This window comes from Neltuma alba, unplaced genomic scaffold, assembly GCF_004799145.2.
Source record: "Neltuma alba isolate B1F8T4 unplaced genomic scaffold, ASM479914v2 tig00012576_pilon, whole genome shotgun sequence".
Lineage (NCBI taxonomy): Eukaryota > Viridiplantae > Streptophyta > Magnoliopsida > Fabales > Fabaceae > Neltuma > Neltuma alba.
In genome coordinates, this window is record NW_021637028.1 from 46,987 (window position 1) to 72,528 (window position 25,542).

The window sequence follows — 25,542 nt, forward strand, 5'->3', positions numbered from 1 at the left end:
GATGTTCGATTATTTCTTGATCGATTAGGTTATCGATTATTCTGAGTGAAGACTTTTGAACCAGAGAACTAAGATTATTGATCAAGTTATGGATCAACAGTTTATCGATTAGGTGATCGATAAAGAGAAATGAGATCATACTATGATGCATAGACAATGAAGATCAAGGTTGCTTTTGATTTTGACACTTGAAACAAGACACTTATGAAGGCTAAGAAAAGCTCGAATGAAATATATGATAAATTTTGAGAAACATTGAGACTTAAGGTTTAACCTAAAATCACCTCATGATCAAACAAGTGATCGAACATTTGTTGATCGATCAGGTTATCGATAAATAGAGTGTTAAAGAAATGACTTTTGAAACACTAATTATCGAATACTTTATCGATAAACAGATGATAGATAACCTCATCGATAAACAGTAGGCAAAAGTATATTTTGTGAAAGCACAGACTATGTAAGTTGATTGAATAGATGATCGATAAAGGGTTGATCGATTATGTTATCGATAAAGAGGTCTTTTCTGGTAAAACAAAAGAATTGATTTATCGATCAAGTTATGTGAAAACAACGTAAACATGAAGGGTGGTTATCAATAAGATTATCGATAATCTAATTATCGATCTGGTGATCGAAGATCCATGATGGGACAAAGATATGTTGATTATCCATCATGTGATTGATAATGTTCTTATCGATTAGGTGATCAATAAGCCACTGAAATAAGTTCCTGCACGAAAAGTTATGAGGCAATGTTCGATCATATTATTGATAAATAGTTGATCGATAATGTGATCGATAAATGGCGATAAAAACAAAACATAGAATGAGTAAAGTGCATTACCATTTATCTGCCTTCTCATCGATAATCGGTTTATCAATCATGTGATCGATAAACACCTATTAAATTTGTATTCTGATTATCGATCAAGTGATCGATAATTTATCCCAGATTTTCATATGCAACTAAGAATGATCGATCAACATGTTATCTAACACGTTATCGATCAAAGTTTCTGTTGAATTTACTTAATTAAATAGAGTTATTATCTATCAGCTTATCGATAAAACCTTGATCGATCAGATTATCGATCAACATGCTAAATCACAATTTACTCACTTTGTTATCATCAAAACCTTAATCCTAACAATGTACTCAAGGAACTAGGACATGATAACTTAGTTGCCAGTGTTTTCCTAGACATTTAGCCAAATCGTCCACCACAACCAATGGTTCCTTCAACATCTCAGAACCATCCTATCCCCATTATAGGCATGATTCGTTCCAAGCCATGTGAGGAAGAATTTTCAGCCCTTTGAAGCCTGGACACAATGAACACACTAAGGTTTCTTCCAGACCTTATGTTGTTCTTATCGAAGTTACCCCTCAGGATACTTACAAACTACTTTCTCCTTTTGAAGAAGTTTTGAATTGGCAAATAGAAAATGCCACTTGCCCGAACAATTGTCTCCATCAAATTGATTCTAAGCTTGATCATCTCTCTTTAAAAACTGAAAACCTGACCACTCAGGTTGACAGTATTTCTAAAGAAATCAAAAGTTGTATCAAATATTGAGTGTGGAATAAAATTTTGTTTTCTCTAATATCTCTCTAAACCCTTTCTTTTTGAAAACTTGTTCTATCTGCTCTAGAGATTCAATTATGCTCTACACTTGCCTCAATGAGGATCCTGTGCATCAAAAAAAATCCGACCACGATCCTGTGAGATGATCTCTTTTGATTAAAGAGTTCTTAGTCTGGAGTTTTACAAGTTGAGGTATTAATGTGGTCTGTGTGAGACCTGGAGTATTGTTTGTAAGGAATTTGACATGGTAAGACCTGTAATTCTCTAGATTAAGTCTCAAAGATTGAGGAGACTCGCCCCCATGACATCAAAGCTAAATCTCTCAACAGTAGAGAGCAAGTGAGTAAGCAAGATAACTTACATCATAAGTGAATCCACTTCTGCAGAACCTATTCACCTTTCTTCATCTTTGAATCCACTATTAGTAGATAAAAAATTTTCTTTACTTTTGAATCCCAAACAATTCGATTTCGAGTCAATACACAAAGATTTAAGGTCATTTCTTCAAAAACAAGGTTTGGTCCTATCTTGAACAAACTAATTAGTGTAGTTATAACTTATAAAGATGCTTGACAATACCTCAAATAAGATTGCTTCTAATAGAAGGATATTTATACTTTAGCAAAAAACTTATAAAGATTGAATTACTGACATTTTTTTTAATCAAGAGACAATTTCATTAAAACCAAGTAAAACTATTCCAACTTTAAAAAGACTGATCCATTATAAATGGTAAGTTATAAATAAATTATAAAATATGAATTTAAATAATTGTAAATGAGATTATCGATTATGAATTGAAAGCTTAAATGTTCTATTTATAATTGAAATTTTTAAAACTGTAATTATTTGAATGTATATTTGCAATTTTGTTTTTTCAAAAAAATTATTATAAGCCTAACCGTTATTAAATTCTTTTATGGGTTAATTATTGTCATCCTCCCCGTGTCATATATAATTATATATATGCCTATGGTAAACAAACCATGAACTAGCAATAGTGTTGCTTCTATCAAAAAGAGTTATTCCTATATAATGTAATAAATACGTTTCGAATTCTCGTTTGGATACCTATGTTTAGCCACACAAAAAACAATGAATTAGGAGATAATTATATTCAAGATAGACATTTTCAAGGCCGGGTGGTACAATTAACCGAGAGTTTTTTATTCTTTTTTTTTGTGAGGACTAGAAGAGCTTTGTATTCACTTGTTGACCTTCACGGTGGTCTCTTTGGCATGTGATTTTTCCGGTTATCATTCACCAGGCAACTTGGCACACTCCAGTGGCTCCCTCTTGAAGAAATTAGATGTATGTGTAAACTTCTTAATCCTCGGCAATAAGCACAGGCCCACCGGAATCTCACCGAAAAAGTTGTTATGCCCCACATTCAACACCTCCAAGCTCTTCATCCCCTTCATGGATTCCGGCAACGACCCAACAAAATTGTTAGAGCTCACATCCAAAACTGTCAAGTTAACTAAATCCCCAATTTCTTCCGGCAACAAACCACTTAACCCACTGTTTGAAACTATAATCTCGTTCAGTGTCTCCTTCATTTTGGCCACACTTGGAGGAATACTAGACCCTTGAGGTCATTATTCGCCATTACAATCACAGAAGCAGCAGAATTTCCCAGGTTCTCAGGCAATGTGAACTAAAACTTATTGTCGCTTATGAAAATGGCATCAAGTTTTAGATCAAAAAGCGGGAAGGAACATTGCCTTGGGAAGTTGTTGAACCTTATATCCATGTAACGCAATGAAGGGAGATTCAAAACGACATCAGAAAAATCACCAGAGAGTTTATTGTTACTGACGTCGAGCTCGAAAAGAAGGTTTATGGAGGTGAAGCTTTTGGGGAGGGATCCTGTGAAGCGATTCGAGTTGATGTGGAAAAGGGCAAGGTCAGTTAAAAGGCCGCGTTTTCCTTCAATGAACCGGAAATGTTAGCACCGTTGAGGTCGATTCTGGCAACGGTGACGAGGTGGGGGTTTTTAAGGGATGGTGCACAGAAGATTCCCGTGTAATTGCAGACATGGAGGCCGTTCCGATTTGAGGTGAAGTCTGAGGGATCAGAAGCGATAGTGTGTTTCCATGCTTGAAGAGCTGTGTAAGCTTTTGTGAGTTTAGGATCCTTGTTCATTTGAAAAGATTCATGGAAAGGGTTAAGGATTGAGAGGAGAATAAGGAGAAATAAAAGACAAGTGCGATGAAATTGAGATGTCATTTGATGATGATAATTTTTTTTATTATTGGAATGACTTGTTTTATATAGAAAAGGATTCGATGGGATAGGATTATGACTCATTAATGGAGAAACTAATATGGGAAGATGATGATGTTGGTGTAGTTAAATTTGACATTATATCCAAAGAAAAAAAATTGGCATTCAAAATATCAAAGAAAATTAATAGTGTATGCGTTAGAAATATTAAACATACAACCTGGCTCTTAGTGACTTAGTTTTCTCTCTCTTGGTAACTATGCCAAGGATTTGCGTGATATGGAAGACACAGGTCAACGCAAAAATCCACCAGACCGGCCGGCGGACTCTATCGGAGACGTTCAGACAAAGAAGAAGAAAGTAGAAGGAACAACCGAAGCAATTATGGATGATAACATAGATGAGAAAGAGCCAGAACAAGAGGGCGATCAGGAGGATTCAAGGAAAAGGAAAAACCCAGCTGATCAGGGACGCGAGAAAGGCGAAAGTCATTCAAAAACCCCATCCTATAAGCAATCGCTCCTGGGGTTCAATGGAGTAGCCAATGGAGGATCCTACACGGAATCAGAAGAAATACTTCCAGAAGAAGATGACATTTTTTGGAAGATGCCAGAGCTATAGAGGAAGTCAAGAGACTGATAATATCTATCCGGTGGCTCCTATCTCAGAGGAAGAGTATAATGAGTGGTGTAAGCCGTGGAATTTCTCTCTGATAATCACAGTGCTAGGAAGAAGATACAATCTGTATAATCTGAAAAGCCATCTCTCAAGACTGTAGGGGATTTCAGACTTTAACCTGATAGACCTACCCAATAATTACTTTGTGGTGAAATTCACAAATCCGGAGTTCTGGAAGGCGCACTACACACGAGTTCTATATGGGGGACCATGGGTCATCGCTCAACACTGTGTCATAGTGCAGAGATGGACACCATATTTCGATCCCTTCAAGAACCCTCTGGGTCGGATTGTAACATGGATTAGAATACCTCATATTCCCATGCATTGCTACAACAGTCATTGTATAGCACGATTGGGAGAAAGAGTAGGAAGACCTTTAAAAGTCGATCTAAATACTCTGGCGAACCCATGCTCAGCAAAGACAACAACAGAGAGGGCACGCTATGCTAGAACTTGTGTAGAACTTGATCTACAGAAATAGCTTGTACCTAGAATTATAGTGGCAAACGAAGCCTTCAATGTTGAATATGAAGGATTGAAACTGATCTGCTTTGAATGTGGCCGCTATGGTCATAGAAGGGAAGCATGCCTGTGGAAGAAATGCAATCAACCTGAGAAGCAAGATGGAACCAGAATACCAGCTGACATGAACACACTGGAGAAACAACCGGAAAACTTCACTTTGATGAATTCTGAACCTTTCGGACCCTGGATGTTTGTTTCGGGGTTTGCTAGAACTTGAATCTCGAGGGAGAGAAGCCAGTGAGTAGGACGGCCTATGGGGGAAATAGTACGAAAGCTGGCAGAAGGGAAGACCAGACCTCTGTACCCTCTAGATTTGTTGTGCTGGCGGCGCTTAAAGAAGAAGACGGGATAGGGAATGGAGAAAGTAGAGCTAGCGGAAAGGAGGTGGTTGAACTCCCTATGCAAAAGAATCCAAATTTGGTGACCGGGGAAAAAAAGAAGTCTAGAAACATGAAAAGCACAGTGATAGGAAGACAATTAAGTGGGCCCTCTAAACAATTTTCAAAGACAAATCAAAGGGGGCCCAAAAAGCTTACGGGAAGGAGAATGAAAGGCCCAATATGGAAAGGAAAATGAAACAGAAGGAACTCCTAAGCCCAATTTGCAAACCAGCAGTGACTTTAAAGCCTAGGTGGAGCAAGGACCGAAAGAGAAGGCCAAGCTGGCCTCTAAACAAAGAGTGCATCACGTGATTAGTGGAAATGTGAACCAAGCTAGCCAGACCAAGAACCTGATGGTTAGCAACTCAAATGAACAGAAGAATAACGAAATGGAGAACCAGAACACAAGTGCAAACCATCATCAGTACCCGTTAACCAACAATGGGAGTGAAAACGAACCATTATCAGAACTCAACCTAGACCCAAAACCACCAGACCCTATGATGCTATGTGATAATGGAAGAGGTATGGAACTGGCTGAGGAGGACACGGCAACAGTAGAAGCCGTCCCAGAGACACAGTTGAGCAGATAAGTGCTCTTTTCCTTCCTTTCCTTTTATCCACGAATATTGCTAGTTGGAACTGTAGGGGAGCTGGCAGCAAGACCTTCCCCATAATTGTGAAAGACATTGTCAACAAGAACAAAATCGACATTCTCTGTATAATTGAACCAAGAATTAGCGGACCAAGGGCAGACAGGGTTGTAAGGAAAATGGGTTTCTTCAATTGGATTAGAGTGGAAGCTACTGGATATGCTGGAGGTATATGGCTCATGTGGAACGAAAAAGATTGCACTGTTACTTACATCTCATCCAATGAGCAAATCCTACATTGCCAAATCAGAGACAAGCACTCCTCTAAAACTTTTTTCGGATCCTTTGTCTATGGAGAGACTAATCGTCGCAAAAGACAACTCTTTGGCAATCAATCAAAACCATAGCCAAGCTACAGAGGAAGCCCGGATCTTACTGGGTGACTTCAATGCTTATAGGGCTCCAAGAGACAAGAGGGGAGGGGCCAAGCCACATATCACATCCATGTCAGATTCAACGAGTGCATTACAGATTCAGGTCTATTGGAATTGGAAGATACTGGGAACAAGTTCACCTGGGAAAGAGGAGAGATTCAAGAAAAGCTGGATTGGGTCTTTGGGAACATAGCCTGGGACATAAAATTTCCGACATCCAGAATCTACTATGATCTGAAGTACAAATCTGATCATAAAGTAATAGTGTTGTCCCTATACAGTCAAGAGAAACAACAACCTCCACCACAGCGGTTCCACTACCAAGCCGCCTAGGCTCCTGAGGATGGTTTTAACGATATTGTGAAAGCAGCCTGGGAAGAAAGTACTTGGTGCCAAGGTGTGGCCAAGTTCCAAGAAGCTACAACCAAGTGGAATAAAGAACACTTAGGAAGTATTCCAAGACGCAAACAAAAAATTCTAAAGAGAATGGAGGGTATAGAGAGACATAAAAAGAGTAATCCTTCAAATGGGTTAGCTCGGGTGGAAAAGAACCTCTGGAACGAATACAATAAACTAACACTCCAAGAAGAAATGATTTGGTTTCAAAAGGCCCGCTGTAACTGGCTCAAATGGGGTGACAGAAATACAAAATTCTTTCATGCTTCAGTTGTGTTCAAGAGAAAGAAGCAAAGAATCACAGCCTTGTGAATGATAGAGGGGAATGGGTACAAAACCTAGAAGAACTGGCACGGATGGCTAGTCAGTTCTATCAACAACTCTATACAAAAGACAATCAAATAGAAGAAGACTTAAGCTGGCCACAGAATTTCCTAAGACTGACACTAAACTAGGTCGATGAAATCCACAAAGAAGTGACCGATGTGGAAATCAAAAACGCTGCTTTCTCAATGGATGGGTTTAAAGCTCCAGGACCCGATGGACTCCAAGCACACTTCTTCTAATCCCAATAGGAGAGAGTGGGGCAGGCTTTGTGTAAGTTGGTTAAGGAGGCTTTCCAGAATCCAACCACTATTGGCAATTTCAACCAGACCAGCATAGTCCTCATCCTAAAAGTGGACCAACCAACGACCCTAAGGGAAATGAGACCTATCTCTCTTTGCAATGTAAGTTGTAAAGTAATAACTAAGGTGATAGCTACTTGTCTTAGATCAGTAATGGATCATTTAATTGGGCAAGAACAGTGTAGTTTCATAGCCTCCCGTTCAAGCTATGACAACATAATTATTGCCCAGGAAGCTATACATCGAATGCAAACAAAGACAGGTAAGAAGGGTTTTATAGTAGTAAAAGTAGATATGGAAAAAGCTTTTGACCGGTTGGATTGGGGCTACCTCAGAAACACCCTTCACTGTGTGGGACTGAAAGAAGATTTGATTGAACTCATCATGGCTTGTGTTACCTCCGTTACAATGAGAGTGCAGTGGAACGGTCTAGAGGGTCCTGAATTTACCCCTTCAAGAGGTATTCGACAAGGAGATCCTTTGAGCCCCTACCTTTTTGTCTTGTGCATGGAAAGATTGGGTCGCCTAATAAAAGATGAATGCAGGAGAAACAGGTGAAAACCTTTAGGATTCAAAAGAAATGGGCCTCAGATCTCCCACCTTTTCTTCGCTGATGACCTTCTTCTTTTTGCGGAAGCCTCTCTAAAACAAATGGAAGAAATCAAGCAAGTTCTGAGGTGATTTTGCAGCATTTCAGGGCACAGGATTAATCTGGACAAGTCTAAAGCATTCTTCTTGAAGAATCTGCACTTCAACCACACAATGCAACTTAGCCAAAGTCTTGGGATTAACATAACTCCTGATCTTGGAAAGTATATGGGTGTTCCATTAATTCATTCAAGAGTGACAAAAAATTCCTATGGACATATAATCCAAAGAGTTAAGTCTCGACTTACTGCTTGGAAAGGAAGATTTCTATCCATAGCTGGGAGAACAGTACTCATCAAAGCTGTCCTATCAGCTCTCCCCTCCTATCAGATGCAATCCATGCTCCTCCCAAAAAGAGTTCTCCAAGAAATTGAAAAAACAAGCAGGAACTTCCTGTGGTCCCAAGATGAAACAGCTAGAAGACTTCACTTGATAGCTTGGCAGAAGATAATGGAAAACAAGAAGGCAGGAGGACTTGGCATCAAAAATCTTGAGATTCAAAATAAGGCCTTCATCATGAAACTCTGCTGGGGGCTGCTTACCAAACCGTCTGCCTTATGGGTTCAGTATCTGCGAAATAATAATGATTGCGGAAACAACATGACACCGGAGATATTTAAAAAAGCTATCCAGTCCAAGACGTGGAAAGCTATAGTCAGTGTCTGGGAGTCTTTCATACAAGGAATTGGTAAGAAAGTGAACAATGGTAACAGTACTTACTTCTGGTGGGATATATGGACACCACTCAAAGAGCCTCTCATTGATTTTATCTCACAAAACATCGGTGAAGTAAAGCCAGGACCTTCAGTGCGGGACTTTGTCTTGCCGAATGGTAACTGGGATGTAGAACAATGGAAAAAATACTTCCCTCCTTGGATCATAAACTTCCTGAGGAAAATTAATCCCCCTACAAGCACCAGAGAAGATGAATTCATATGGAGAAGTGCTTCAGACGGAAATTCTCTATTAAGGCAGCTTATTTGTTCATCAAGGAATCTGGTGAGCATGCCAGACCACAAGTCTGGACAAGGTTTTGGTGTTGGCAAATCCCAGAAAAAATCAAATTTTTCCTATGGCAAGTCACAAATGAGAGACTGATGACTAACTCCCTAAGAGCTAAAAGAGGAATTTCCAACAATTCAAATTGCCCCATGGGCTGTCAGTGTGAGGAGAGTATAATACATACCCTTAGAGATTGTGAGAGAGCGCGAGAAGTGTGGAAATAGTTTATTTCTCCTAACCATTATACTGTCTTCTTCTCTTTTGATTTGCAGGGTTGGATCAGATGGAATAGCAAGAAAAACTTAAGCACACCAAGACTCAAACATTGGCCCTGGACAAGAATATTTAGCCATGTTTGTTGGATGCTCTGGAAAAATAGATGTACAACGATTTTCGAAGGAAGGAACAGAACAACCAGGGAGACATATCAACACATCTTATACCAGCTCATGGAAGACACATCAATAGGGAAGTTTCACCATCAACTTTTCAATACAGATCACCAGAGGGCGGACCACTGGATACCTCCAACACCGGGATGTACACGTCTGGATGTAGATGCTTCAATCATAAGCTACAACAAAGCGGCATGTGGAGGGATCATCAGAGATGAAAGAGGAAAGTGGATCATGGGCTTCCAAAAAAATCTGGGCTTCTACCCTACTACAATAGCTGAAATTTTAGCAATCAAAACAGGATTGGAAGTCTGCCAACATCTCAGATTGAAGCAGGTCCAAATTTTTTCCAATTCACTAGAAGCGATAAGCACCCTGCTTAGAGATAGTGGAGAGAATCATCCTTATGGACAAATTATTGAGGAAACAAGGCAATTATTATATGAGGACTGGGAGGTCAAGCTGACACATGCAAATAGGGAAACACTGGAATGTGCTGATAAGCTAGCAAGACAAGCACACTCAGAGGAAGTGCAGTTGAAACTGTTGCTGCAAATAGTGGAGTACTGCCGACATGTCATTTATAAAGACGCGCAATCAATTGAGGACTTTGGTCCTACTTCTTAGAATTCTCTTATCTTTGATCTTTTGTTTATTCCCCAACTCTTTCAAGCTTTAAGCTTGCCTCGTGTAATTCAAAAAGAAAAAAAGAAATATTAAACATACATCATATTCTATGGGTGTTAATAAAGTCATAAGATTTTGATTAAAAAAAAGGTCATAAGATTTAAGGAATTTAATTATAAATTTCATGAATCATATCCTACCCTAACTTTTTATCTTTCTCTCCCAATCATAAAGCAGTGTAAAAGAAAATCTACATGTACTAATTAAATATTCATCAGCCATGGACAATGCACATCACAGTATTAGAATAGGTTAAATGTATATCATCAATGAATTAATATGTAATGTTTTGAAAGCTTATTTAAATAGATGCCTACCTTAAAAGCTTGGTGCAATACATTAACATCAAAGCGGGTAAAAAGAATGTTTCCCGTTTGCATTGGCCTCTTACGGCAGTTAAAAAGAACTGTTTACACCGATTTATGGTGATATAGTTGATATAAAAAAAATCTTAGACTTTCTACAATGATTTCTATATTGTTTGTTGTTAATTGGTGTAGAAAAAAGTAGCTAACCCTACATTGATTTTCACTCGCAGCCGATGTAGAAAGTATGGTTTTCTACACTGGTTAATGCGTAATAATTAGCCGAAATAAATGTAAATTTTTATATTAATTAATGTTACAACCTGCAAATCAATGATATAGAAGCACGCAGATAAATTGGAACTACGCATAAGAAATTCTCAACAAGCAACAGAAAATAAAGTCACTGAATGCCACCACGAACGGGGAAAAAAACTTGAATGAGCCACAAGTTTAATTATTTAAAGAACACCAAATAATTGGTCAAGTACTCATTCAAAGAATTAAATTCTTTCTCACTGTGAACCCCAATTTTGATAGCATATACATAATGAAGCATTTATTAAAAAAAAATTAGAAGGCTTCTAAACTAGTTAAGACCCTTGAAAATTCTAATTAATAACTTAAACTCAAAAATCCATTATATGCAAGCTATTAGAGTTAAAACATTAATTAAAAAAACATATGAAAAAAATAGATGAAAAAATATAATAAAAATAGAAAAATCTAAGCCCATCAATTTTTGGATTAAAGTGCAATTTTGTTCCTCATTTTCTTGTGGTGTAATTTTGACCATGATTTTTAGGAGTGTAATTTTGTCCCTAACTCAAAACAAAAAATTAAGGTCAAAATTACACTATTAAAAAATCAGGAACAAAATTACACATTATGGTCAAAATTGTACCTTATCTCAATTGTTTTTTGATACAATCAAGCTTAAAAGCCCATCAAATTAACATAACATGCATGGCACCTAATTATTGAAGTCACATGTTAGGCGCGTGATATATTTATTTATGTATAATTTGTGGGGAAAAATTGAACGTTTGCAGAATGGTGCCGCTTGTCTCCATTTAAAAATTGGAACAATGCTGAAAAAAAGTGGACCCAGATATGAAAGCTTCCAATAGCTAAGAGGGTATAGACCTTTATTTGGCTTCTTGTTAAAAGGAATTGCTCACTAATGCTGAAAGATATAGAAGAGGTATAACATCATATCAGATATTTATTTTTTATTGTGTAGACATAGAGGATATTAATCACGTTTTTAAGGCTTGTCCTTTAACTTTCTCGGTGTGGAAGAAAGTTTTCCCAAATGATATATACATAGATTTCTTTGAGAAAGATATTGCTTACTAGTTAACTCATCAACTGCAGCATCCAAATCTAGAGGATTCTTGAAAAATTGGATTTTGCATAACTTGTTGGAAATTATGAGAAGCAAAGAATCACTATCTCTTTTCCGGTGAGAATTATACTGTTGAAAATATTTTGATAAGTATTTGTGCTATATTTAGGCATTCCTTAAAATGTTTTTCCACTATCAATTTAATCATGTGAATCCTATTGCTTGTATATATGTTGCTTGTATATTGCCTGACTTTGTATAGTTTATTTTGTGATGAGAATTATCCATTTCATTAAAAAAAAAAGTGTTTCATGTCTGTTCACCAAAAAAAAGAAAACGTGTTTCATGTCTTGTGTATAAAAATAAAAAAGTGTTCCACGTCACCACTTGGTAATGTTTTTCCATCGTTAATTTGGGCCTCGTAAGTTTCATTTAGGCCTCCAACAGCTAACTAGAATCACCCCGTATCCTTTTTGGGAATCAATACTGAATTCCATTACCCCGAAAGCAAATATTATTATGAATTTGCATGCCATATATAATTACATGTATTTCGACCTAAATATGTAAGACTGTGGTTCAATTTTTTTTTGGGATACATATAAGTATCTATCTATTGGAGGCAAACATATTCGAAACACTATTAGGTACTAAATGTAAACACTCCTCACAAAAAGAATTTAAATATTGATTCGTCGTCTTATGAAAGACTAATCTTTTTTTTACCAAGTTCAACTCCTATTGATTGTGGTTCGATTTACCTCCTTTAAATATACAATTGTCTTGAGCTCAAAAAAATTGTGTTTCGGGCCTTCAGTATAGCTAGTGGAAACATTGTAATCTTTGAAATCTAAATCTTCACATTTGAGGAATAATCTAAGGGCAATTTAATTTGATGCCATACAAACTCACACAACCTTGTTTAATTTTCTCCTCCTTAGTAAATAAAACAAGAGAGATTTGAGGACGATAAGTGGGCTTAATTACAGGTAAATACTTCAAATCCATGATTTTCATTCGTCTAAAAGTCAAAAGTTTATTTACATGTTTTTTTTTTTGGCCAACCATTTAGATGTATAAACTATAAAGACATTACAATATAAAAATGTGCATACAGATAGAGAGAGATCATATTGATAATTTATATTAAGAATTAAGAGCCATGTTTATCTTAAAAAGTTAAAGGAATTGTGGGTATTCAGAACTTTTTTAAGTTCACTATCACCCGATCGACATTAAAAAAGAGCAAATTCGTATAACAGTTAAAAAAAACTAAGTTGATCATTAGCAATCTTTTTTTAAAATACTTTTAACATAATATTGAGGCAAAAAAATTTTCAAAAACCTAAAACAATTTCTCAAATAATTATAGGTAAAAAAAAATAACCCTTAACCCTTGTATTAAATTTCAAATCTGTATAAATTAATATCCATATAACTTTCATTGAAGGAACCAGATGAAGATAATTGAACTAATTAATTAATTCAGGGCATCTTTCATTTGATGCGACTTGGTCCAGCGAGTTTCTCAGAAGGGGAAGAAGAAGAAGTATGTTACTGTGGATCTGTGAAGAAATTTCCAACTTTGACCACGTCAATTAAACTTACTTTATATATTTAAATTAGCTACTCAATATTTATAGGAAAATATTTTATTTGTCAATGTCAACAATTGTTCTCCTAACCACTGGTGAAGAAATGGTCTAACATGAGTGAATGACAAGCCCCATGTGAAAAGCTTTCCCATGGTTGTTACATATATAATTATTATAAAATTTATCAACATGTTTGAATGAAATTAAAAATCACTATCATTTTTGAATGAGCACGTTGATTATATCTGTCTCGTGTTTTCATTTCTTTGTTTTGGCATGTAAAAAGCAAACGGATTTCGGCTTTCTAATTTTTTTTTAACCATTGTTTTGTACCATTTGTCCATAGCCAGATAATGGCCCTGCTTACCATCATGATTAGTGGCTCTGCTTGCCATTATGATTGAAATCGTTTATAAGTAAGTTTTATTTAAACTGAGACAAAATTCTTCTAATATATTTACTTCGTATTTCATAAATTACAATTAAAAAGCTATTTATAAATTATTTTAAACGGGCATAATATTAATTCTATTTATTAATTCACGATTGCCGAACCCATATTATTATCTAAAATTATTATATACATGTTTTACCCAACTTAATCATGGCTAGTTTATTTAATTTTAAATTTTTATTTTCAAAATATGAAAATTTTGATAATATAAAATGTTAATACTATTAATATTTAACCTATCAAAATTAATTTGGACCACCCAAACAAGTAATTACATACGAATATAAGGGAAAATTAAAAAATGGGAGGATGAGAAGAAAGAGAGTCAATTGAGAATAAGTTGACCAGCAAAAAAACAAACGCCACTAATTTCAAGTATGACTATATATGATTACAACGTCTGGCAAAAAAACAAAAAAGTATGAGTACAACGTAATAATGTAATTATATCCCATAAATTAACCCCATCAATGTCGACGTGCTAGATTTTTTTTTTTATTTTTAAAATTTTTTCCAAATGCTGACTAACTCATCCAAGTAAGCAGCAATTAAACTTTCCTGATTATTCTATACGGAAAAGAAAGAAGTAAATTATATTTACTAATTTTGCTGTCATCACGGATAATAATGGTGAACCGCCGGAGGAGGAGGTGGCGGTGGCGGCGGCGGAGGTGGAGGAGGTGGGGGCGGAGGGGGCGGAGGAGGAGGAGGTGGGGGTGGAGGGGGCGGAGGGGGTGATGGAGGAGGAGGAGATGGCGGAGGTGGTGATGGAGGAGGAGGAGATGGCGGAGGAGGTGATGGAGGAGGAGGCGGTGGTGGCGGCCTTGAGCATCCAAAGGCACCACAATCAACTGGGTGAGCATAAAAAGCTTTACATTCCATTTCTGACCTCTGCATCGGCCGGTAAGGAATACAATTTTTCCGATCATCTTTCGCCGGCAACTTCAGACAGGTAGGCGGTTCGCTGCAGAAGTAGTTATAGGAGTACGTGAAGTTCTGTAACCTCGGCAACGAGCACACACTCGCCGGAATCTCACCGGAGAGCTCGTTATGCGCCACATTCAACTGCTCCAATTTCTTCATTCCCTCAATAGATTCCGGCAACGTTCCGATTAACTTGTTAAAACTCACATCAAACACCGTAACTTGATCCAATTTACCAATCTCCTCCGGTAAACAGCCCTTTAACCCACTGTTGGAAATTATAATCTCATTAAGCGTGTCCTTCATTTTTCCCAGACTCGACGGAACACACCCATTCAGATTATTGTTGGCGAAGACCACAACGGACACCGGAGAATTCCCGAGATTCTCCGGCAACGAGAACTGAAACTTGTTGTCGTTTATGAAAACGGCGTCGAGCTTAAGGTCAAAGAGACCAAAAGGGACCGTGCCTTCGAAAGAGTTGAACCTAATGTCCAAGAACTTCAACGAACGGAGACACAAAATGACGTCGGGGAACGGCCCGGACAACTGGTTGTTACTGACGTCAAGCTCATGAAGAAGATGAAGGTTACGGAAGCTCTGAGGGAGGGTCCCACAGAACCGGTTAGAGTTGAGATGGAAGAGAGCAAGGTCGGTGAGTTGACCAAGGTCTTCCGGCAAGGAACCAGAGATGTCGCCGTGGTTGAGGTCGATGCCGGCGACGGTGTAGATGTGGGGATCATCCGGCGCCGGAGCACAGTAAACGCCGTTGTAGTTGCAAACATGGTAGCCGTACCAGTTGGAGGTGAAGTTCTTGGGATCGGAGGTGATGGAATGCTTCCATGCTTGAAGAGCATAGTAAGCTTTGATCAGCCTAGGGTTTAATGGGACGGTGACATTATTAGAAGAAGCTTGGTGAGAAGGATTGATAATGGAGAGAAGAAAAATGAGGAAGAAGATGACACAGACCGGTAAAGGAAGAAGAGGACGAAGACGATGATGACGAGGTTGAAGAAGAAGAGAGGCCATTGATGGTGAGGTAAGGCCTCAGAAAAGAGTACTCAAAGATGATGTGCGAGGTTGGCCTTATATATAATTAAAAAGGACGGGACTACAAATTGATTATTTTTAGATGATTTTAATACTAATTATGAAGATTTGATGTCTTCAAATTGTGCAATTAGGGTCTTTTTAATAATATATAAGTAGCTCAAATATTTGACTTTTTTATAAATATTAATTAACATAGGAACTGGAAGTGGAATGAAGGGTATGATCCATGAAAATTGAATATTAATCTTTTTGGGGTTTATATATATTAAGGCATTTCTTAAAAATCATTTTATCCAATATTTGATTGAGACTAAATTGTTATCTTCATAATACCTTTCACATCGGCTAGGACAATAAATAATTAATTAAGCTGCAATTAACTATTTTCATGTATATTATGATAATTTTTTGCGTGTGTAATTATGAATGACAAAATCCTTCTGCTTAATCATGTTTTTTTTGGGCTGTAAAGAGCGCATAATCTATACATCTATGCACTATATAATCTAAAATTTATGGAGACCACACTGTTTATAAATAATAAACAGTACAATATAATTTATTTCAGACACTCGATACGAAGCATTTATAATTTATAATTATAAAGTGACCATAGGGAAATTAAAATATATTTATACTTATAATATATTACTATATGTTTTTAAACTATTATTTGGAAAATTATAAAATATACTTTGCCGAACGGATTAGTTTGGAAATTAAAGTCTTCTCTCTACCCCTTTATATTTTATATATATATATATATATATATATATATAGATATTCAGAGCTAGCATTCTAATGAAGTTGTGGGCATGTTGAACAAAGGCGGCTTTATAATTTCTTACCAAAAACGCGGTTTTCGTCGCATTTACCTTTTTATATATAAACACCCTCCTCCATTTCATATTACTATAAGGTATTTTTTTAGAGTGCTAGCTAGATGTTTCAAAACATAAGATATTTTGAAAAAGAAAAAGGGTTCAGTGAGGAATTTATTCTAAAATCACCCACAATTAATGATGACGTAATATTTAAGTGTGAGTTTGGGTTGGGGTTAAATTACATTAATTGAAGGATATTCTTAAGATATATATATGTATCTGTGTAATTTTACAAAAAAAAATCTAATAATATGAAAAGGAGGAAGTGCTTGTGCAAGGTTTGTCATCAATATTTTTCAAGAAAAAATTATAATGTAGCCCTAAGAAAGAAAAAATTACAAAACAAGTCCCAAAATTGTTATTCTCAATTCTAAAACTTATCATTATAAATTAAATAGGTTGTTATTGAGATTTTTTGATAATTATTTTCTTTCTAGAGACTTGATTGTAATTTTCTCTATTTTCAAAGTTGTATTGTGTGCCCCTCTGTGTGTGTGTTAATGTTGCATAGGAATATTGCTTAACAAACATGGAGAAATTTCAACGGGGTTTACATATTAATAACAATTAGAGCCATTATTCTTCTAGTACTTGTCCCTAGGATGTTTCTTCTCCTTTCAGCAACCCTAAAAAACAATAAAGGAAAGGAAAGGAAAAAAAAAGAGAGGAAACAATTATCAATTTTTTCTGTTAAGAAATTAATTATTAATTAATTCCACTAGTTGTGAAAACTAAAGCATCACCTTTTGAATTATGCCATATAGAACACTCCACAAGGAGCTCTATCATGGACATGAAAAGTTAGTACACATACTAGGAAAAGAAATTAACCATCCAACAACCCCTTTGAAAAAAGAGAGAAAAAGGGGAAGAAATAAAAGAAATTCCAAAGATACTTTGGACACATTCTAGTTAGGGTTTTAATTCTTTTCTTTTTTTTTCTAAATATGTTATATTTTAATTTGTTGTTTTCTATCTCCTTTTCTTGTATTTTCAAGGGCTACAATAATTCTTGTTAAGACTCGAATATGTTTTTTAGGGTTAATGGTTGGTGGTCATAGGCTTTGTTTAGCGTCCAGTCATCATTAGCAACAAAAGTGATATATGATAATTTCTTTCACTGTATTTGTTTATCACGATGTTCTCGAAATAATTACGATATTCCTTCGTCATAAATCAAAAATTAATAATTTTGTAAAATACTATTTTCTGGCCTTAATTAAACGAAAGTCTCCCAGTCGAAATTGTTCCAAATGGTTTATAATCCATTGCTAGCTGTAATTTGACTGCTTCAAATGTTAATAACAAAGACATAAAACATTAATGATTTGCACATTAAATATTAATTATTATTTACTATGTGTCATGTTTCAAAAGCTTCTTTTATATGGTAAATTATTATTATTAATATAATAAAAAAATCATTATTACTTTTAATTAATATGCATCTGAAAATCACACAAAGGCAATCCTTTTACACGCATTGACCCCACAATTGATGATCGTATGTGCTTCATCATGCTTTGGCTTTTGGTAATCAATCAATTAATTGTCCAGATGTATGAAAATTAACTTTTTGTGATAAATAATCGTTATAAGAAAACGGCATTTCTAAATCAAAACCTGTCACTTAACAAAACAAGTCTTGCTCCTAGTTATATTTATAACGAAAACTTTTTATTACATAGATTTTTTGTTAGAACTTTTAGATAGATTTTTATATATTATTTGATATCAGTTATACCACCATGTTAGATTTAAGTATTGTTGAGTATGAGTTATTTCACAAATTCAAACTCGAGATTTGTCTAAATGGCCACAATCCCCTCCATTAAGAATAACATCTATTAGCTTAATTAGATTATTTTAGCTTATATGTTATTTTTTGCTCCTGTTAGTTGTTAAATAAATAATAGGCTAAAGTATACATTTGGTCTTTTAACTTTATGTAAGATTTTAATTTAGTCCCTTAACTTTAAAAAGTATATTTTTAGTCCATTAACCCTAGAATTATTAGTCTTAAATGATTTTTTTTTTGCAATAATCATGGTTGTTTTAAAAATTAAACTCAATATCATAGCATTTAGTAATGTTTTATCAACATTCAAGAGCTCAATATTATCATTTTTTGTAAACAGTTCCAGGATTAGAAGACTAAAAATTTACTTTTTAAAGTTAAGAAGTCAAAATGAAACCTTATGTAAAATTAAAAGACTAAAGGTATACTTTTAGCCTAAATAATATTTATAAATTTCTAATTAATTATATGCTATGTATAAATTATAATATAATGATAAATTAATATGTGTTCTATTTTATTTGCAATATATTTTTTAAAATGCAAGGATACAAATAGTTATTTCATTTGCAAAAAAAAAAACGTTTTAAAATGTTTTTATTATTTGTTGATAATAAATAATATTATAATTGTTAATAGAAAATGGAATGGTTTGGCAGGGGCAAAGGGGGATGATGTTAAGTGATAGACATAGTACCTATGAAATTGACTAATTACATTGATTATGATGACAAGGCGTCCCTACATATCAGAATCAGAGGCTTCGTATTAATTAAAAAAAAGTCAACAGTTCTTGCCGGTTGTTTGTTTCATTCTAAAGTACGAATCATATAATTTAGATAAGTAGTGAGGTTCCTTAAGACAGCAATTTCATATGAGAAAATGACATTTTGGGATCAATTTACGTAGATGTTGATTATGATGATAGAGAAACACTCATTAGGCCACAAATATATATAATTGTCTTTTTTAAAAATTAAAACTTTAAAAGTGTTTTGATAGAAACTAAATGATGACTTTAAAAGTGTTTTTACAGTATACGAAGTAAATATGTAAAGAAATTTTTCTTATTTTACAAAAAAAGTGCTTTTTAAAAACATTTTTATATGTTCTCGACACCAAGTTTAACTCTAAGGGCCTGTTTGGTTTTAGGGAAGGGGAGGGAAAGTTTTATTCTCACTTTGTTTGGTTTCATTAAAAAAGAATAGAGGGGAGGATATTTAATGATCCCTTATTTGGTTCAAAGAGAGGAGGGGAGGGATAGTAATAATCAATTTATCATTTTACCCTTACATATTAGTTTATGTTTTTTATTGATATATTATATAAATTAATTTACATCTTAATTTAAATTATATAATTTAGTAAAAATTCAGTCTTATCATGTTAATATGTGTATTGAAAAATTGGTACAGAAATTTTTTATTCTAATTAATATAATAATATATTTAAAATAATCAAATTAACAAATTTTACATGCTCTAAGAAAAATGAAATTTTATTCTCTTTAGGCTATCTTTTTTTCCAGCTTTAAAATATATTTAATAAATAATATATTTATAAAAAACAATTAATTTTATAATGTTATAATTTTTTATTTTAAAATAATTTTTATAATATATTTTTAATTATAATAATGTTTATTTTTTTATTTTTTTACTTAGGATAATATATTTTTTATTTGAAATAAATATTATAATAATATATTTTATGGGTAGAAGTGGAATATTAAAAAAACTATAAGGGTGTAATGGTCTAAAAATTTGGCTCCCCTTCAAAAACCCCAAATTTGGAGGGGAGCTAAAATGGGAGAAGGGAGAGGAGGGGACATTTTAGCTCCCTTCCCCTCCAAAATTTTTAACCAAATGAGGGAATGGCTCATTTTCCCTCCCTTCCCCTCCAACCAAACAAACCCTAAAATTATTCAAAATATCATTGATGCAAAATAATGAAAAGCGGATTGGTTATTAAACTATGAGCTGTTTGGATGGAAACCAAACCATGGTTTCAGAAGTACTTTTACAATTTACGAAGTAAATATGTAGAGAAGTTTGTTTCGTTTTATAAAAAAGTGCTTCTGAGAAGGACTTTTTGCAGTTGCCAAACACCCACTAGTAAAGGTAAATGATCACGCTAGTAAAAAAAAAAAAGGTAAATGATCACAAAGTTATAATTCATATGTAAAATTTAACAAACAGGGTTATCAAAACGCGAATAACTGACCAACCCAGCTTCAAAAGGAAAAAGTAGAAAATTCAATATGATCAATGTGTGTAAAAATGTTGACTAAATTAGCTAAAAGATTGGTTTGTCAATTTACTAGTCTAACTGACCAACTTAATTGAGTTTTAATATTACGCGTTGATGAGTTGGAAATGACGTAAACTTAGTAGATTATCATTTGTAAGCTCTTGGAAAATTTACCGCTACTTTCATGATTTGCAACTATGATGCAGATGTTGAAGTTTCAGTTTTTAGGGAATTTCGGATAAAATTGGAATTATTAGAACTAAATTTTAACCTCTTTCTCATTTTGGCGTAGGATGTAAATTTGCATTAAAAGTATTCACTCAACAACATTAGGTATCTAGAGTTTTTTTGTTAATATTGCCCTATAAATTTAAAATCACAACAATTCTATCCTTTATTGTTAAAAACGTTAACTATTAATGTTATTATTTTAAATTTTTAATAGTTAGTGTTACTTTTTTAAAAATAAATAGCACGATTACTATGATTTTAAATTTTCAGAGTAATATTAAATTTCAAAAAGACTTCCGCATGCCTAGCGTAAGTAATAACTTTCAAAACAAATTTATAATTAACCTTTTTATTTTTATTTTCAAATTCAAAAAATCCAATATCAATTTCATTCAAATCAATCATCAATTAATTGTTGGCCATTCGTGATGAAGATTTTAAACACCGAAGAGTCAATTAAATTGTCAACGTTTTTCACAAAGCACTTTATCAGATGAGACAGCTTCCAAGTGCGCGCTCAATTGCTTTTTCCTGCAAGCTTCTTTCATTCTTCTTACTTCCATCTTCTCTTTCAATAGTTGCCTGGCTTTTTAAATCTTATCACTGTTTCTGTTCATAATTGATGGAGCACATGTAATTATTCTTACAAGTCACAAGAGAACAATATCTTTTTTTTTTGTTAATATTATTGTTGGCTTTTATAATTTGATCGCATTTTGATTTTAGTACCTAGAAGTTCAAATTATGATTTTTCATTCTCATAGTTTCATAATGACTTGAATTGAGTTTAATGGTATATATTAACTAAAAGTTAACACTGTAAAAATCAAAACCAAAAGTCATTAAATGTACAAGAATGATGAAAACCAAAACTTATTATAAGGTCAGACAAATTTCAGTTTCAGTTTCTATATTCAGCAGCATTAACTCAGATCAAGTTCTTATGAAATCATAACTATAAAAAGCCATGATTTGAAATTACAGCAGTCAATACCAAAATTCAGTTGAATCGTGATGATCAATAATAATATTAATTTTTTTTCTTTTTTACTTTATCTAATGAACGTTTAGGTGAGATGTGTTTTGATTTTAGCACTCATCAAAAGCCAAAGCAAGCTTTTGGGGTTAAAATGTGTCTACAAAGGCACTTACACATCACTTAGTAATAAAATGTTTGCTTGGTTTTTCGTTTTGAAAATAATTTTTTGTTTTTCAAAATAGAAAAAAAAGAGCTTATTTGGTAATTTGTTTTTAGTTGATTGTTTTAAAAAAACAAAAAACAGTAAAAATATTTTTAAAAACTAAAAGACCAAAACAATTTTTACATGTTTTCTTGTTTTTGTTTTTGTGTTTTTTATTTTTTGTTTTGAAAATTTTGAGAAATCTTTCTTCTCTTCTTACCTACTATTTACTACTTATCATTACTAGTGACAACTATCACGTATCAAGTGTGATTCTTTATATTTTTTTTTTCAAACACGATTTTTTTTTAAATTATTATCCAAACAAATTCTTTTATTTTTGTTTTCAAAACTTGTCTTAAGAAACAATTTTATAAAATTGTTTTAAGAACAAGAAAACAAAGAATGAAAACAAACAGGCTAAAAGTTTTTACATATATAAAGAAGGGATTTGGATTTATAAGTTTAGGGTAATGGGTCAAATCTTTATCATCTGAACCGTTCTTTATTTGGACAATATCCATTTAAAAGTCATCAACAATGCAACTCAGTTAAATGCATTATAGATCTATTAATAATGGGAATGTTGCAACCAATATTTGGTGAGTTTTGGTCTCATTCTTTGCCCAAATTAAACGGTGGAATATAACCACTTAGGTCTTCGATATGAGTAGGTGAGCTTCAAAATTTCTGTAGAGAGAGGGATTAGGTAGAACCTAGACAGACAGAGCTTAATTAGTTGCATGGTCTATTCTAGAATGCTTGACGCAACTAAATTGAGATATATATTTACTTTAATTAATTACTTATTGATTTAATTAGCCCTTTCATTTTCTCTTATTAATTAACATAATATCACGAAGGACGATACGAAGCCAATCAAAGTCAAACCAAATTAAGATTCATATATAAATTTAGTTGCATCTTTGAATACAATGAAGATTTCACTTCATTCTCATTGTTTGCATTGAGTTTGACTCTTCAACAAAAATAGTTCACCAAATAAATATATTTACATGCTTCGTTTGTAACGTGTATGAGAATTAATTCTTAATTAATCATGCAAGTGGTGATATATAAATATACAATATGCATTTTCATTTTGCCTCATCCCTATCAAAAACAAAACCAAATACATCCCTATCACTTAAATTTATTATATGTGTGTGTGTGTCAATTTCTTCTTCTTCTTCTTTTAATTTATTGTCAAATTGAAGATTAATTATGAACAAGCCAAGAATTGTAAATATATAAGCACCTAATATCTATCAATAGATTGTACATAAACTATTAATAAAATCATATTATTCATAAGTTATGAAAAGTATGATAATAAATATAATATAGACAAAAATATGTTTAATTTTTTTATCTAGATGTTGAGAGGGGTTTGATTTGATTATTTGAGAAAAAACTAGGATAAAGGTTATGCATTTTATTTAGTTACGTTAGATGAGATCACCCATATGACTTCTTTAATTTGAAATCTTCGATACATTTACGTTGTTTGTGTTTTACGAAATTAAGCAAGGAATAAAATTTAACTAGCTAGGTGATGGGAATATCTCAACTCTACAATATTTTTTATCTACATGTTTATTTTGTATCAAGATTCCTTTAATTTTTATTCTTTTTCTAGTTTATAAATTAAATGAAAAATAACAATAGTGATCACAAATTCAGTCTTCCCCACTTCAAAGAAAATACACACACACACACACACACACACACACACACACAAGAAGGTATCCAGAATGTTTCTTCTATAAAGTCAATGTACCAAAATCATGAGACAAATTAATTAATGGTAAAAGACCTGATTAGTTAATCGCCTGCATAAATAATTTAAACAATATAATTAATTAATGTGGAATCTTCTTTCTGAAACCCTGAAAGTCATATTGCTGGTGTGTAGGAAAAGGGGGATGAAAGTTCCAAAAGTATTAGCACGAGTTTGGTAAACACAATATATTCTCTTCAATGCTATATAAAAATATATATATATAAGTAATAACTAACCAAATCACATAAATTAAAATGTTAATTAAAATTAATTAAAAATAATAAATAGGTTGGAAATATAATCCATTTCTCAATTATACCCCTATTTGCGAAGAGATTGAAAAAGACTCTGTGATGATTAATATCAAGATATGTATTTAATTGGAGTAAAAATGGAGAGAAAAATTTAAATTTTCAAATAAAAAATTTAGAATCAAACCAACGTGAGAGAATGCTGCACATAAAATATATATATATATATATTCAGAGAGAGAGAGAGCTGACATAACATAACATAACATAATATAATACTCCTCCGGTCTTTATTATAAGACCCAATTTGACTTTTTATTTGGTTCTAATTATAAGACCCAATCCATTTTCTCTCTTATATTTATGCATTTTTTTTCAAGATAATCCTTCTAATAATGATAGTTTTAGCCAATATACTTAATTAGCAAGGATATTTTAGGAATAACAACACTTATTTATTATAAATAACCAACTTAACTTACTTCCTTAATCTCCTCAAATAAGTCAATTGGGTCTTATAATTAGGACCGGAGGAGTATATGTGTATTAAAGCATGGAAGACTTGTTCTTTGTAATTATGGCTGGTCTTGACGTAAATCAAAAGTCTAGGTTTGATTTCATAATGTTCTTGAAAAAGTGCAGAAGCAAGACACCGACAAGATATTATATACCAAGGTAAATCTTATATAATTATTTTTACAGTTAGGTATGCTCATGATAATAAATGTTTATTTTTTAACATAATGCCTATTAAGGTCGTCTATGTGGGTTGGTATGAGTCTATCAAGAATTAAAGGGTGATTGGATATACAACCTACCATCACATAATTCGTCAATTTTTTTGGGCAAAAACTATAATCAGTCAATTTGAAGATGCTCCCTTGACAGGGATTGATCAAGTATAAATTATATAAGTGAATCCCATTTTCTGCATAGTTTCATTTTAACGAAGAAAATTTTAAACTTCCTAGGCAGTATCATAAGACCAAAAAAAGATTTTTTGAATGAGATCATTAGAGTTGTACGAAACAATTAAACTAAGGTTTTGATTTTATATAAATTATATTAGTAAATCCCCTAACTAGCTGTTTGATTGGAAGGGAGGGGACATTTTATTATGTTCAATTAAAAAAATGGATAAATAGAATTACAAATTGGGAGAATCCCCACCCAAAAAAAAAATCTGAAATTACTAAGTTTCATTATAATTAGGGAAAAGTAATATGTCAATCCTTTCTTTTGCAGTAGTCTTCTTTGTCTCTTTTTCTTGATATTATTCTCATTAATCTCACAGTTTTTTTTT

At 33.4% G+C, this 25,542-nt stretch overlaps 2 protein-coding genes and 1 pseudogene across 2 annotated transcripts; 1 reads left to right on the forward strand and 2 right to left on the reverse strand.

Annotated features, from left to right (window-relative positions):
• Window positions 1-2,808: 2,808 nt before the first annotated feature.
• On the reverse strand, window positions 2,809-3,818 carry LOC114728835 (leucine-rich repeat extensin-like protein 6; annotated as a pseudogene).
• Window positions 3,819-9,549: 5,731 nt separating this feature from the next.
• Window positions 9,550-10,122, forward strand: LOC114728836 (uncharacterized). The gene has a single exon (XM_028915793.1). It carries the CDS (start codon window positions 9,550-9,552, stop codon window positions 10,120-10,122), a length of 573 nt encoding a protein of 190 aa, XP_028771626.1.
• Window positions 10,123-14,224: 4,102 nt separating this feature from the next.
• LOC114728855 (leucine-rich repeat extensin-like protein 6) lies at window positions 14,225-15,860 on the reverse strand. The gene has a single exon (XM_028915810.1). The coding sequence runs from the start codon at window positions 15,835-15,837 to the stop codon at window positions 14,500-14,502; it is 1,338 nt and encodes a 445-aa protein (XP_028771643.1). The 5' UTR covers window positions 15,838-15,860; the 3' UTR covers window positions 14,225-14,499.
• Between the last annotated feature and the right edge of the window lie 9,682 nt (window positions 15,861-25,542).